The 16,763-nt window shown below is 45.0% G+C and overlaps 1 protein-coding gene across 1 annotated transcript in view; it reads left to right on the forward strand.

Moving 5' to 3' along the window:
• Positions 1-11,468: 11,468 nt before the first annotated feature.
• CPS1 (carbamoyl-phosphate synthase 1) overlaps positions 11,469-16,763 on the forward strand; it is a 98,906-nt gene continuing 93,611 nt past the window's right edge. Inside the window, exon 1 of the mRNA XM_040439685.1 lies at positions 11,469-11,683. Coding sequence (XP_040295619.1) covers positions 11,573-11,683 — 111 coding nt within the window. The 5' untranslated portion in view covers positions 11,469-11,572. The remainder of the gene's footprint in view (positions 11,684-16,763) is intronic.

Here is a 16,763-nt window from a genome sequence, read left to right on the forward strand (position 1 = left end):
CCAATTCCCGAGGTACTCCGGCCTGCTCTTTCCCGGTCCGAAAAGATCAGGTCTTTGAGGACTGCCTCATAGAACTGGAGGAATGTCCCTGTGCTGCCAGCGCTTCGGGATAGTACAAAAGAGTTGTACATGGCAACCTGTACCAAGTAGACCGCAACTTTTTTGTACCATGCCCGGGTTTTGCGCATGGCGTTATATGGCGTGAGGACTTGATCAGAGAGATCAACTCCTCCCATATACCGATTGTAGTCGACGATACAATCGGGCTTGAGGACCGTTGCCGCGGTACCTCGCACAGGGACAGGGGTGGTGCCGTTACCGTGGATTGTGGACAGCATAAGGACATCCCTCTTGTCCTTATACCTGACCAGCAACAGGTTTCCACTGGTAAGGGCACGGGTCTCACCCCTGGGGATAGGTACCTGGAGGGGGTAGGCAGGGAGGCCGCGTTGATTTTTCCGCACGGTCCCACAAGCGAACGTGGATCTGGCGGCAAGGGACCTGAACAAGGGAATGCTGGTATAAAAGTTATCCACGTACAAGTGGTAACCATTATCCAGCAGTGGGTACATAAGGTCCCACACGAGTTTCCCGCTAACACCCAGAGTGGGGGGACATTCTGGGGGTTCAATACGGGAATCTCGCCCCTCGTACACACGAAATTTGTAAGTGTACCCTGAGGCACTCTCACAAATTTTGTATAGCTTCACGCCATACCTCGCCCGCTTTGTGGGAATGTATTGGCGGAAACTGAGTCTCCCCTTGAACGCAACGAGAGACTCATCAACCGCGACCTCCCTTCCAGGTACGTAGGCCTGCTGAAATGTGGCCCCAAAGTGATCGATGACCGGCCGTATCTTATACAGCCGGTCATAGGCAGGATCACTTCGGGGGGGACATGCTGCATTATCGGAATAATGCAGACATTTCCGGATGGCCTCAAACCGGTGACGTATCATGACCATACTGTACAGTGGGGTCTGGTAGAGTATGTCCCCACTCCAGTATTGCCTGACACTGGGTTTTTGGACTAGACCCATATGCAGCACGAGGCCCCAAAATGTCCTCATTTCGGCTGCACTGACCGGCGTCCAGCCACCGGGTCTAGCCAAAACTGAGCCTGGGTTTTGAGCGACGAACTGTTGGGCGTACAGATTCGTCTGCTCCACCATCAAATTCACCAGTGAGTTACTGAAAAAAAAACTAAAATAGTCTATTTCAGTAAACCCCACTGTGGGAATCTGGATTCCAGGATTGCCAGCAAAATCCGGAATCTCAGGCTCAAAGTCCACTGGGGGACACCAGCTAAGTTCATCGGCAGGGGGCTCCGGTGGACTTATTTGGTGGGCCGGGAAACCAGTACGAACCCCAGGGCGGCTCGTACTAGGGTGGGCCACAGGATCCCTAGCATGTGGGGCCCCTGGCTCCGCCTGGCGGCGTCTCCGCCGCCTTGGTGGCTCATCGTCATCAGATGATGATGAGGAGGATGCGGATGACAAAAGGAATGTGGGGTCATCCTCATCCTCACTGGGGCTCTCAGAGTCGGAGGCAATCTGGGCGTATGCCTCCTCGGCCGAGAACATCCGGTGGGCCATGGGTGTGTGTGCGTGTAGGTGTGCGTGTGTGGCAAACTTTATTATATGTGCGTGTGTGTGGGGGCAACGGGTGTTCGCGTACTAAAAAGTCCAGGCAAAAAAATGGGCAAGTGTTAGAAAAAAAAAAAGTTAAAACTTGCTGATCAGCGGTACAACGCTGATCAGCGGTCGGTGGGGTGGTGGGGCGGGCGATGCGCTAACAGTGGACGGACGCTAAAAAGTGCCGGCCAGTCAGCGAACGCAGAAAAAAAAAAGTGGTGGTGAGTGGGGGGTGGGGGGTGCTGGTGGGGGGTAGGTGGGGGGGGGAGGCAGGGGGGGGGGGGGAAGTGGCTGGTGGGGGGTGGGGGGGGGGGCAAGTGGCAGGAGGGGTCTGGGTTAGGGTTAGATGGAAGTTTGGAAGTTTGGAATAAAAGTACTTTTTTTTTTTTTTTTCTAACTTACTTTTCCCTTCTTTCCCTGCCTAACGGTGCCTCTCCCTCACTGACCCTAACCTACCTGGGTGGCGATGGGTGCAGGAGGGTGATGGATGCCGATTAGGGGGACACAGGAGCTCGTTCTGGACGGTGCTGCACGGTCAGGGTGCTGGACAGGAAGAGGAGGGGAGAGAGGAGCGCAGGAAGTTTGAATCTCGCGCCTCTCTCCCCTGCACCAATCAGCACCCTGGACAGCGGCATTCAGCACCAGGGCCAGCACCGCCTCTCCAAATCCTCGGACTGCGATAGGTGGTGTATAATTACGCCACCGATCGCAGTCTTTTTCCGGTTCATCGGGTCACAGGACACCCGAATGGACCGGAAACGCAGAAAACCGCAGGTCTGAATTGACCTGCGGTTTTCTGCGATCGCCGATACGGGGGGGTCAAATGACCCCCCCCTGCATTGTTACGGGATGCCGGCTGAATGATTTCAGCCGAAATCCCGTTCCGATTAACCCCTGCGGCGCCGGAGTTCCGATTTTAAGTCAGGACGTACCGGTACGTCCTCGGTCCTTAAGGACTCGGGAAATAGGGCGTACCGGTACGTCCTAGGTCCTTAAGGACTCGGGAAATAGGGCGTACCGGTACGTCCTAGGTCCTTAAGGGGTTAAGGGGAATATAGGCTATGGAGAGAGATGGATAGGAGGTGAGAGGAGGAATGTATCAACAGAACACAAGCAGTAGCTGCCACCACTAGGGAATAAGCTCAACATAGATCCCAATACACTAGTGGCACGATATTAAACAATAGATCGTGACGCTCCTCCCCTCTATCGCCTTCCTAGAGATTGTACCAACCAACAGTTTGAAATCAAAATGTGTAAAAAATGACCTGTGAAATCCTAAAGGTGCTCTTTGGAATGTGGGCCCCTTTGCCCACCTAGGCTGCAAAAAAGTGTCACACATCTGGTATCGCCGTACTCAGGAGAAGTTGGGCAATGTGTTTTGGGGTGTCATTTTACATATACCCATGCTGGGTGAGAGAAATATCTCGGTCAAATGCCAACTTTGTATAAAAAAATGGGAAAAGTTGTCTTTTGTCGAGATATTTGTCTCACCCAGCATGGGTATATGTAAAATGACACCCCAAAACACATTTCCCAACTTCTCCTGAGTACGGCGATACCAGATGTGTGACACTTTTTTGCAGCCTAGGTGGGCAAAGGGGCCCACATTCCAAAGAGCACCTTTAGGATTTCACAGGTCATTTTTTACACATTTTGATTTCAAACTACTTACCACACATTAGGGCCCCTAGAATGCCAGGGCAGTATAACTACCCCACAAGTGACCCCATTTTGGAAAGAAGACACCTCAAGGTATTTCGTGATGGGCATAGTGAGTTCATGGAAGTTTTTATTTTTTGTCACAAGTTAGTGGAATATGAGACTTTGTAAGGAAAAAAAACAACAACATTATTTTCCGCTAACTTGTGACAAAAAAAAAAAAATTCTAGGAACTCGCCATGCCCCTCACGGAATACCTTTGGGTGTCTTCTTTCCAAAATGGGGTCACTTGTGGGGTAGTTATACTGCCCTGGCAATTTAGGGGCCCTAATGTGTGGTAAGTAGTTTGAAATCAAAATGTGTAAAAAATGACCTGTGAAATTCTAAAGGTGCTCTTTGGAATGTGGGCCCCTTTGCCCACCTAGGCTGCAAAAAAGTGTCACACATCTGGTATCGCCGTACTCAGGAGAAGTTGGGCAATGTGTTTTGGGGTGTCATTTTACATATACCCATGCTGAGTGAGAGAAATATTTTGGCAAAAACTTTTCCCATTTTTTTATACAAAGTTGGCATTTGACCAAGATATTTATCTCACCCAGCATGGGTATATGTAAAATGACACCCCAAAACACAATTTCTCCTGAGTACGGCGATACCACATGTGTGACACTTTTTTACAGCCTAGACGCGCAAAGGGGCCCACATTCCTTTTAGGAGGGCATTTTTAGACATTTGGATCCCAGACTTCTTCTCACGCTTTAGAGCCCCTAAAATGCCAGGGCAGTATAAATACCCCACATGTGACCCCATTTTGGAAAGAAGACACCCTAAGGTATTCAATGAGGGGCATGGCGAGTTCATAGAAATTTTTTTTTTTTTGGCACAAGTTAGCGGAAATTGATTTTATTTATTTTTTTCTCACAAAGTCTCCCTTTCCGCTAACTTGGGACAAAAATTTCAATCTTTCATGGACTCAATATGCCCCTCACGGAATACCTGGGGGTGTCTTCTTTCCGAAATGGGGTCACTTGTGGGGTATTTATACTGCCCTGGCATTCTAGGGGCCCTAAAGCGTGAGAAGAAGTCTGGAATATAAATGTCTAAAAATTTTTACGCATTTGGATTCCGTGAGGGGTATGGTGAGTTCATGTGAGATTTTATTTTTTGACACAAGTTAGTGGAATATGAGACTTTGTAAGAAAAAAATAAAAAATTTCTGCTAACTTGGGCCAAAAAAATGTCTGAATGGAGCCTTACAGGGGGGTGATCAATGACAGGGGGTGATCAATGACAGGGGGGTGATCAGGGAGTCTATATGGGGTGATCACCCCCCTGTCATTGATCACCCCCCTATAAGGCTCCATTCAGACGTCCGTATGTGTTTTGCGGAGCCGATCCATGTATCCGTGGATCCGTAAAAATCATACGGACATCTGAATGCAGCCTGACAGGGGGGGTGATCAATGACAGGGGGGGTGATCAATGACAGGGCGGTGATCAGGGAGTCTATATGGGGTGATCACCACAGTCATTGATCACGCCCCTGTAAGGCTCCATTCAGACGTCCGTATGCGTTTTGCGTGTCCGATCCATCTATCAGTGGATCCGTAAAAATCATGCGGACGTCTGAATGGAGCTTTACAGGGGGGTGATCAATGACAGGGGGGTAATCAATGACAGGGGGGTGATCAGGGAGTCTATATGGGGTGATCACCACAGTCATTGATCACAACCCTGTAAGGCTCCATTCAGACGTCCGTATGCGTTTTGCGGATCCGATCCATCCATCAGTGGATCCGTAAAAATCATGCGGACGTCTGAATGGAGCTTTACAGGGGGGTGATCAATGACAGGGGGGTAATCAATGACAGGGGGGTGATCAGGGAGTCTATATGGGGTGATCACCACAGTCATTGATCACGCCCCTGTAAGGCTCCATTCAGATGTCCGTATGCGTTTTGCGGATCCGATCCATCTATCAGTGGATCCGTAAAAATCATGCGGACGTCTGAATGGAGCTTTACAGGGGGTTGATCAATGACAGGGGGGTAATAAATGACAGGGGGGTGATCAGGGAGTCTATATGGGGTGATCACCACAGTCATTGATCACGCCCCTGTAAGGCTCCATTCAGACGTCCGTATTGTAACTTGGGACAAAAATTTCAATCTTTCATGGACTCAATATGCCCCTCAGTGAATACCTTGGGGTGTCTTCTTTCCAAAATGGGGTCATTTGTGGGGTGTTTGTACTGCCCTGGCATTTGAGGGTCTCCGCAATCATTACATGTATGGCCAGCATTAGGAGTTTCTGCTATTCTTTTTATATTGAGCATACGGGTAATGAGATTTTTTTTTTTTTCGTTCAGCCTCTGGGCTGAAAGAAAAAATGAACGGCACAGATTTCTTCATTCGCATCAATCAATGTGGATGAAAAAATCTCTGGCAAAAAAAAAAAGGAGGGGAAAGGCGTCTGCCAGGACATAGGAGCTCCGCCCAACATCCATACCCACTTAGTTCGTATGCCCTGGCAAACCCGATTTCTCCATTCACATCAATCGATGTGGATGAATAAATCATTGCCGGGATTTTTTATTTTTTTTATATACAAAGTGTTTGCCAAAGTATATGAACACCGCCGCCTCCTCAGCTCATATGCCTCGGCAAAAGTATCTTTTACTGCAGAGGAGAAATCTCGTCTTGCAGCGCCGCATACACCGACTTTTGTGTAATCTGACAGCAGCGCAATGCTTCTGTCAGAATGCACATCAGTGCTGCAGCTAGTCGATCGGTTGGTCCACCTGGAAGGTGAAAAAAACAAAACAAAAAAGAAAAAACCAGGCCGCAACGCAATAAATTTATTAACTTTATAATAACATTTGAACGGAACATATAAACTTTATTTAACTTTTTGAACTGAACGTTAACTTTTTTGCTTACTGGTGTTTTTTTTTTTACCTTTATAGGACAAACTTCTCCTTCCCCATGGGACTATGTGCAAAGTGCAAATCGCCCAAAGATGTGGCGAAGTACATTAAGCACTTTATCCCAGGTGAAAGGAGAGGTTTGCAGCAGCTGTGAGTGAAAGGGGCCTAATAGCCCTGTGTGCCTGTCCTGGGAGATGCAATCCCTATGCTAAGTGTACCTGTGTGTGGTACTTCCGGAAACACTCCCCTAAGCATAGGGCAGGGTGGTCAGGGCAGTCAGGACAGAAATAGCGGGTGTCACGCCTTATTCCACTCCTGCTACAGACACGACATCTTTTTCGGGGTGACGGTTGGGTTGAGGTACCAGCAACGACATTGGGGAAATGTCGCTCGTGTAGACGGCTCACTACACTGGTGGTTGGGGCCACGGAACCTCCTGGATACAGGAGGTTCGCGATGATCTCTTCCTGAAATATGAGGAAGGATCCTGTTCTCCCAGCCTTACTGTAGAGAACAAAACTATTGTACATCGCCAGTTGAATCAAATATACAGACACCTTCTTATACCAGCGTCTGGTGCGTCGGGAAACTAAATAGGGAGCCAACATCTGGTCATTGAAGTCCACCCCTCCCATGAGCGCATTATAGTCGTGGACTGAGAGGGGCTTTTCAATGACACTGGTTGCCCGTTCAATTTGTATTGTCGTGTCTGCGTGAATGGAGGAGAGCATGTAAACGACACACTTGTCTCTCCATTTCACCGCGAGCAGTTCTTCGTTACACAAGGCAGCCCTCTCCCCCCTTGCAAGACGGGTGGTAACGAGCCGTTGGGGGAAGCCCCGGTGACTAGGTCGCACGGTGCCACAGCAGCCAATCTGTTCTAGGAACAAATGCCTGAAGAGGGGCACACTTGTGTAAAAATTGTCCACATAAAGATGGTACCCCTTGCCAAATAAGGGTGACACCAAGTCCCAGACTGTCTTCCCACTGCTCCCCAGGTAGTCAGGGCAACCGACCGGCTCCAGGGTCTGATCTTTTCCCTCATAGATCCGAAATTTGTGGGTATAGCCTGTGGCCCTTTCACAGAGCTTATACAATTTGACCCCATACCGGGCGCGCTTGCTTGGGATGTATTGTTTGAAGCCAAGGCGCCAGGTAAAATGTATAAGGGACTCGTCTACGCAGATGTTTTGCTCAGGGGTATACAAATCTGCAAATTTGTTGTTGAAGTGGTCTATGAGGGGCCGAATTTTGTGGAGCCGGTCAAAAGCTGGGTGGCATCTGGGACGGGAGGTGGTGTTGTCGCTAAAGTGCAGGAAACGCAGGATGGCCTCAAATCGTGCCCTGGACATAGCAGCAGAGAACATGGGCATGTGATGAATTGGGTTCGTGGACCAATATGATGCAATTCATGCTTTTTGGTTAGACCCATGTTGAGGAGAAGGCCCAGAATTTTTTTTAATTCGGAAACTTGGACTGGTTTCCACCGGAAAGGCTGGGCATAATAGCTTCCCGTGTTGGCGGATATAAATTGTGTGGCATACCGGTTTGTTTCTGCCACGACTAAGTCCAAGAGCTCCGCAGTCAAGAACAGCTCCAAAAATCCCAGTGCCGAACCGATCTGAGCCGTCTCAACCCGAACTCCAGACTGGGCGGTGAAAGGGGGAACTACAGGTGCGGCTGAAGTTGGGGACTGCCAATCAGGGTTTGCCAGCACCTCAGGGACTCTAGGGGCTCTACGGGCCTGCGACGGGGTAACTATTGCACGTGCCACCGTACCAGCTTCAACTGCCCTTCTGGTGCTCGCCACGTCACCATGTTGTACGGCAGTGCTGGTACTAGGTCCAGGGAGGGCTGCTCTGCTGGTGTATGCCTCACCACGTAATCCAACAGCGCCAGCCCCACTCTGCTGCTCTTGAAGCGGATCCTGTGCAACCTGTGGTCTAGCGACACTGGGCCGAGTACGCCTGGTGGTATCAGGGACCTCAACCCCCTCGTCCGAACTTTGGGTCAGACTGCCACTGCTTTCTACAGGTTCATATTCTGACCCGCTAGATTCGTCAGATGAGGGTTCCCATTCCTCATCCGACTGGGTCAGAATCCTGTAGGCCTCTTCAGAAGAATACCCCCTGTTTGACATTTGGACTACTAAATTTAGGGGTATTCCCTGAGACTACCCAAGAAAAAAAGCAAGCCTGTCTTACAAATGGGAGGCTAGCGAAGTACCGGAGGCCGCTGCGATTGATAAAAAATATCAAAACTGATTTTTTTATCGCCGCAGCGCTTGTAAAGTGATTGTGCAGTGATCAAAAAAATATATATTTTTTGTCACTGCGGCGGGGCGGGCGTGGGTGAACGCACATGTGGGCGACAGATCAGGCCTGATCGGGCAAACACTGCGTTTTGGGTGGAGGGCGAACTAAGGTGACACTAATACTATTATAGATCTGACTGTGATCAGTTTTGATCACTTACAGATACTATAAAAGTACAAATGCTGATTAGCGATACGCTAATCAGCGAATCAGTGACTGCGGTGCGGTGGGCTGGGCGCTAATCGACGCGAACTACCTAACCAAGGGACCTAAACTATCCTAAAACCTAACAGTCAATACTAGTGGGGAAAAAAAGTGACAGTTTACACTGATCACTTTTTTCCCTTTCACTAGGTGATTGACAGGGGTGATCAAGGGGTGATCAAGGGGTTAATTGGGGTGATGGGGGGTGATCTGGGGCTAAGTGTGGTGTTGGTGGGTACTCACTGTGATGTCTGCTCCTCTGCTGGAACCAACCGACCAAAAGGACCAGCAGAGGAGCAGAGAAGCCATTTAACACCTTATATTTGTGATTTGATTTTTTAAAAATCAGCAACCTGCCAGCAACGATCATAGGCTGGCAGGTTGCTGACGAAATACTCCTCACGAGATGACACGTATATGCGTGACTCTGCCTGCAGCTGCCGCCTCCGGAACGCGATCCTGCATTAGGCGGTCCGGAGGCGGTTAAAATATGTCTTTAGTATAGCAATAGGATTAAATAAGATTAAAAGGTTAATGTATATTAAAATAACAGAATAAAAGTGAAGTTTTAAAATAAAAAACAGTACTTGATCCAAGAACGTAAATAGGTCCATAGTGACCACCAGTTAGTAATTGTAAAGTATAAAACGTTGACATGTACTGTGAGGTCAAAGGTTATAAAAACTGAAGCCTAAAAGGGACAGCCAGGGACAGGTCATCTCCCGACTACACTGCTGGTGATGAAATACCCTTCTCTGGTGGCTCTGGAACTACACGGTAACCGCAACTTCACCTGGCAACGAATCTACTTTGCTGGAAACGATCCTATGTGACATTTACCGCAAGTATATGGTAACCGTGAGTAAACCCACCAACCAGCCTTTATTGTTTTTTAAGTGTATCTGCCTAGGATATTGCCCTACATAATTGTATTATCTATTTAGCCACATACCTGTGGGCACATTAGTCATCTATAGATAGAATATCTTGTGTGGGGATTAATTATCTGTTATATTTTTATTGGTTTATATTAAAAGTTAAGTTTTAGGGGATTTTTCTAGTAAGCAATCCAGTAAAAGGCCAAAAGTCAGGGCAGGTAGCACAGATTCAAATCCAGGAATCAGGAGAAGTCAGTTTAGGTGGCAGAGGGCCAAACTCGGTAGTCAGACAGGAGTGAGTATGAGTAGTCCGACAGTATAACAGCGCACCTTTTTTAGGTCTAGCAAGCTAGGCAACCTATTGCTAAGGCAACTGTCCACAGGAGATGGTGTCTTAAATGCCCTGGGTGGAAAGCCATAGGCTGGGGAACATTCTGATGCATTCATTGCACTGATCCTTTAAGGGCTGAAGGGGGATGCAGAAGACCTTACAGAGAGAGAGGTACTGCAGGCAAAAAGCAGGCCTCAAACTGTGTGGAGGGGATGGAGCAGTGCTACTCTGGTGCCTGTGCTTGCCAGGAAACAGCAGAGAGATGCCAGCAGGCATGGACCACAAAGTTACAGTGTGTATAATGACCTTGTGTAATGACAATGCGATCTAGGCACTTGAGCATTGAAGTTGCTGGAAGGTGTCTACATTTTTGGAGTTAATCATGTTGAGTTTGCTAGAAAGAGATCAATGAGGAGCAGCGCCCTGGAGGACACAGTGGCACCATGTATTGGATGGTCTCCCATTCATTTGAATGAACACCATGTAATACTACACATACAGGTGAAACTCTAAAAATTCGAATATCGTGCAAAAGTCCATTTATTTCAGTAATGCAGATTAAAAGGAATTGCATTAATGCAGCTTAAAATTAGAATTTTGTGAAAAAGTTAAATATTCTAGGCACAAAGTGTCACACTCTAGTAAGCTAATAATCCATACCCCCTGAGCAAAGGGTACCTCAAAATTGAGACTTTGGAGTTTCATAAGCTGTAAGCCATATAGCCAACAAATAAAGGCTTGAAATATCTCACTTTGCATGTAATGAGTCTATCACATATGTTAGTTTCACCTTTTAAGTTGCACAACTGAAATAAATGAACTTTGCACGATATTCAAAATTTTCGAGTTTCACCTCCAATTTGTGCAGCTTCCCCTTGCAACAAAAGGCTGACAGAAAATTGCTCTAAAATGTAGAACATATGCTCGAGCCATAGAATCTCACAGCTATGTACACAGAGCCGGTATGCTGTATGCTACTGAGACCATAAGTACTCCATGTGGCACTGTATTGGCCCCACATTAGAGTGTAGTACAACTGTACAGAGCAGTCATGCCCTGATCAAATAAACCTTTTTCTTTCCATCAATATTGTTGGAATTTTTTTAAACAACAAATTATTTTCTACTATCATTTTCAACCCTGTAATTAATGCCGCATAATCCAGCATCTGACCAGATAGGTCAACCAAGTCCTGTGACCTATACATACTCTGTTAGCTTTAGTTTATTTGACTTTCATGTTACAAGGACAGTTTTAGGACAGAGCAGTAGCTGTTTTTTTGTGTTTTCTATTAATTTCCCATACAAGCAGATTATAGCATTGCTGATGAATAAAAAAGCTGCGGTCTTATGAAGTAACCTGTTTTTGAACATTACTCCAAGAGATAATGTTTAATCAGTGTTGCAACGTTGTCACACAGACTTCTAAAAATCACAGTATAGAGGGAGGGAGGTGGTCATTGGGAGGCGGAGCTTGGCTTCAATTTATTAAATGCCCACATCCGAGCAAATATCAGCAAATGTGACCCTGCCTGCAGCCTCTTTCCTACAAGCCACTCTGCAGCCTAAACATCTACCCCTACTTTCTCCAGAAGGGCTGGACTGCTCTACAAGGCCCTAAAGATGACGCGTATTTTGTCTGTTTTTAGGGCTGCCAGAGCAGGGCTTCTTAAGCCAACGGTCCAGCATCACTGTGGCTTCGCAAAACCTGGCCTCCGGTTCATGAGCGTTAAGGTATTAGTATTTTACTTTATGTTACCTGATGGTTGATATTCTTTTTAGCTTTATTGTGTTACAATAGTAGAGAAAGAGTTATATTTCTGTAATAAGATCTATTACAAAGTTTCTTGTCTTTGCTTATATTATTGATTTATGATGAAAATTACTCTTCAAATATTCTAGATATATTAAGACTATTTGGGTATGTGACCACATTGTTTGATACCTCCCAGTAAACTGTACTAGTTTTACTTTCTTGATCATTGGCTATTGAGGGTTCCTACAGCATAATTACAATGTATCAATGTAACATCAGGATATATACCGTAAATAGGGAGTTTCTAGTACAGGCACTATATAATTTCCGGTGATCACTATTACCTCTTTTAGGGCTAGTGGAACCACACACTTTGATTCCAAAGGTGCCACCTGGAAGGGTTCTTCAACCCGTAATGTAGCGTACTAAAATCCAAGGCACACTTGTTAGTGATGCACAGCTGAAGTTTAGTAGATCATATAATATGCAACTGAAGTGTGAATGTGATGCATGTTCTTTCCAGCATTTACATATTATAGAGCAATATTCAGATAACAAAAACAGTGTTTCCGTGACTTTTTGGAAATTGTATCTGGTACAGGAGGAACAGGAGCTTGGCAGATACTGCCACTGCAATGGTTGGCTTTTTCCACCAGGCATTTCGGTGGTCGCATTTAACAGACTCCTATTCCTCCTATACCAGATACAACCTGGTCACTCTGACTGAAAGACCATTCTTGTTATCTGGATACTGCTCTATAACATGTGAAAGCTGGAAAGAACATACATCAAGTTCATACTTCAGTTACATATGATATGATATAATAAACATATTGTTTATCACGTAGAAGTGTGCCCTGGATCAATCATTGATATCTCATCCATCACTTATGTTTGCCCCAGTTTCTCAAGTATTCAGAACAGGATCTCTGCCTTTCACAAGTCCGTATTTAACAACTTCTTAGATCAGTTTCTAGGCATTTCACTAATTCTTTGTCCTTCAAACTACATAAGGCTAAAAACAGTGCAAATATCCATGTAATTTACCATCATACAGTTTTTAGTTTTAGTGTTACTATTGCTAGATTCTATATATTAAAGTGGCTTTGTCATGAAGACAACCCCTTTTATGGAATAAGTTGGACCCTCAATCAATCAGTCCTCATCCCAAGGAAAGCTGTGGCACCCATACATTTCCTCTGAATCATCACCCATTAAATACATGTGCTGCAAGCCCAGAAGGAGCAGAGGAAGGGAGTGGTATTGGCTCTGGCTGTAGCAATCAATTACAGTGGCCCCTAGGGCTAGGGCAGTGGTAGGAGAGCACACCCTCTCTTCTCTTGGGGTACACCCTGATGTTGGGGCTCCTGCTTGATGGTAGTCGGGGGGGGGGGGGGGCCTTGATATTGGTCTGGTGCAGGTGCATCTCTCTTTAGTAAAGTGCAGAATGGGAGTTGTACATACAATGGTATCAAAACACGGTTCGAAATAATTCACAGTGCAAATCTCCCCAGATAGCAATGTATGGATTTGAGCGATGATGGGAATTGTAGTACTCTTTCCTCTCTTTCTGCAGAATCTATGGCTGGCAATATTAGTCCTGCAATGCTGGCAGTAATTTTCAACTGAGGGATACAGGGTTGAGATACGAATGCCCAAGTCATGTCCACGTATGAAAGGTGTATCAGCAATGTCTCTCTCACAGCAGTAAAGTCAGTAGCTTTGATCAGCAAATCCTTACTGACTGACTCTAATGCTCGGCCATGCAAATTCTGGACTTTCTAACAGTTCCTTCCTTTTATCTCTCTTTCTTTCACCTGAGTACTGTAGAAGTGGTGAGGTCTTTCACTTGAGTAGATAATCCTCAGAGAAGGTGATTCTCTGGGACTTTGTTCCAGTCCTGTGAGGAGTGGAGCACATGGGGTTTCCTCTCACTCCCGCCTCTGCAAACTTACTACTAACTAGACTGAGCTAGGGGTGGATCCAGTATCCACACATAACGTCCTGCAAGGGCTGAGCCAGGTTTGTTAACCCAGTCTCATCCATACAAAAGCTATGCTGGTTACATTACAAGGTATGAACAAATAAAATCGCATTAAATAGCATTGCATAATATTATATAAGAAGAACAGTTTGCAAGTACCTTATTCTGGTGTACTGCACATGGATGGACTCATTCTACCAGAGTGGGAGCCGCTGATTCTTAGTGGATTTGCACTTTAGCTTATAGACAGGGCTCCTGAGCACAAGCATCTTCATCTTCAATGTCAATATGACCTTATTGTACGCAGAGAAAGTCTGAGACAACCACTTTTAAACAAGGAAAATGACAGTCATTATTGTCGTGTATTGATCAGACCTTCCTATGTACCATTATTTTTGGAACCTCAACAACAAATTCCAAATCTAGAGTTAAATAAGAGAAATAACAAAGATTTAGATGTGGAACTCTTTTTTTAAGGAGTAGACTGTTTTACTTCTTAGATTAATACCACAATAACGGAGAAAAATCCTAAGGGCATTAATGTACAAATGTGTAACATAAATAAGCACTTGATGTTAGGAAAACCATTCTAATTTGGGTGGCGAAGTATAATGGGCATTAGCCACTTATGGCTGGTTTAATAAATTTTAAAGACAGAATTTCAAGACTATTAAAATGCATTTTATAGATAGACACAGGCAGTAAAAATCTTTTGTTACAGATTTTTGCGGTGGATTAATAGTTCAGTATAAGGTTTTCAAAACCACATCTACTTGATATGGACTCCATGCAGAATTTTAGATCTCCAGCATGTCTATTAGGCCTCATGCACCAAACCGTATTTTATATCCACATATTTTGGATTGCATACGGACCTATTCATTTCTATGGGTCTGCAATAAAAACGGACAGCACATGAATGTCATCTGCATGTGTCCGTTCTGCAAATTATAGAACATATCCTATTCTTGTATGTGTTGTGGACAAGGATAGCCATTTCTAGTAAGGAGAGTGAGAAAAACACGGTTTTAACATGGAAGGTGTTTGCATTTTGCAGATCCGTGGTTTGCGGACCGCAATACTGACATGGTCATGTGCATGAGGTCTTATCTTGAGGAACTGATATGGATTTTGGATGCAGATATACAGCGAAATCAATGGCAAAATCATTTATGCCATCTGATTTCCATGATTATTTCCCCTGTCACACATGTGTCTATGAAACTGTATATAGTCTTTGATACATTATATTTTCCAAATATGTGCCACAGATATACTGTAATACTGCTTTTATGTATATTCCCTGGACTGCTCATATATAGTAGACTCATTATAGATTTATATTAGATGTTTTGGGATTTGTTTTGCTCACTACAGCTTCTGTATAAAGCTTTATAATTTGTTATATAATTTATGTAGCGGCCTAGGAGCGGAGGATGAGAGTGGTAGTGGCTCTGGCTGTTACAGTCAATCACAATGGCTTTCCTCACACTGATGCTCCCTAGGACTGTGCAGTGAAAGGAGGAGGCACCCTTTTTTCCCCTGGGGCACACCCTGATGTTGGGGCTCCTGCCTAATAGTAATCGGGGTGCCCGTGTTGTTGAGTATTTGTATGGGTGCAAAGCAAGGCATGTAGAGTGCAATGGCCAGCGTATGGTGCAGGAGTCAGTAACCTGGCCAGATTTAGCAGAATAAACCTCTCTCTTTACTGAAGTACAAAATAGGAGTTGTAGTACATCCAACAATAGCAAAATACATTTCCAACTGTACACAGTGCAATTCTTCCCAGATAACGATGTATGAATTTAGGAAATAATGGGAGTTATGTCTCTCTTCCCTCTCTGTCTCAAGTCTCTTCCTGCAGAATTGATGGAGGGCAATTGTACTCTTGTAATGGGGGCTGTAATATCCACTGAGCGATACAGGGTTTTAGAGATATGACTGGACAGGTCATGTTCAGGTGTGAAGGGTGTTTTAACAGTGTCCCTCACGGCAGTAAAGTCATAACAGCTTTAGATACAGGTTACCCTACTGACTCCAATGATTGGCCATGCAGACTCTAGGTTCTTTAGTTCTCTTCTCTGTCTTACTCCTTCTCTCCTTCTGTAGATCATACAGAGATTGGTGAGACTCTGTAGATTTTTGGGACTAAGAAGAAAAAGGAAAAGTCCCAGCTTCCCCTTCCTTCCAAACTCTTCCTATTAATGACTAGAGCTAGAAGTGGAGCCAGTCCACCCCTAACCTCCTATAAGGGCTGAGCCAGGATTGTTAACCCCGACTGTGCCATCCATACACTGCTATACTGGATGCAATACATAGCATGACATAACATTAAGAAATGAACAATTTGCAGATACCCCTTTGCTCTGGCGTACTGCATTTATCAAACACAGGCTTTCATGAGGGCATTACATATACTGTGCATAGTAGTAGATCTATTTAGTAACCATACTAACTAGAGAACTATGTACGCAAGATACATCTTTTTGTAGCTATCATTGAAGCTGCGTGCTAAGAAAACTGGCCAAACAAATCTAAGTCCATATCTATGATACATATTTAATATTTCAAGGGCCTCTATATTAATAATACTTGTACAAGTAACCTTTTTAAAAAATTGAATAAAAATCTATTGTTCCAAAAAAAAATTATAATAATAATGGTGTTATGGTTTTAGTTACAGGAAAAAAGATTTTCTTTCAATATATTTCATCCTGTATGAGACTGGTTTTCCCAAATAGGCCTCATGAACACAAGCGTGTTATGGATACCTTCAATAGCCTGGTGTGTGCCCATACTGTGGATACATGGTGGCTCAGTGGCCTGCAACACTGGGTTCTTGGGTTCAAATCTGATCATGAGCAACATGGAGTTTGCATGTTCTGGCTTTTATTTGAGTACTCTGGTTTCCTCTAAATGCTTGAGGTAATCATTGGGAAGGAACATTTTTAGGAATGATCTTCCTGATAATTGCCCTGTGTAAAAAAGCTGCCAATCACCTGATGAACAAGCCGACATTCATTCACTGGGTGAAAATATTGTCAATGTGGACAATAAAATAACCATTTATAGGA

Source organism: Bufo bufo, chromosome 7 (genome assembly GCF_905171765.1).
Source record: "Bufo bufo chromosome 7, aBufBuf1.1, whole genome shotgun sequence".
In the NCBI taxonomy this organism is placed as follows: Eukaryota; Metazoa; Chordata; class Amphibia; order Anura; family Bufonidae; genus Bufo; species Bufo bufo.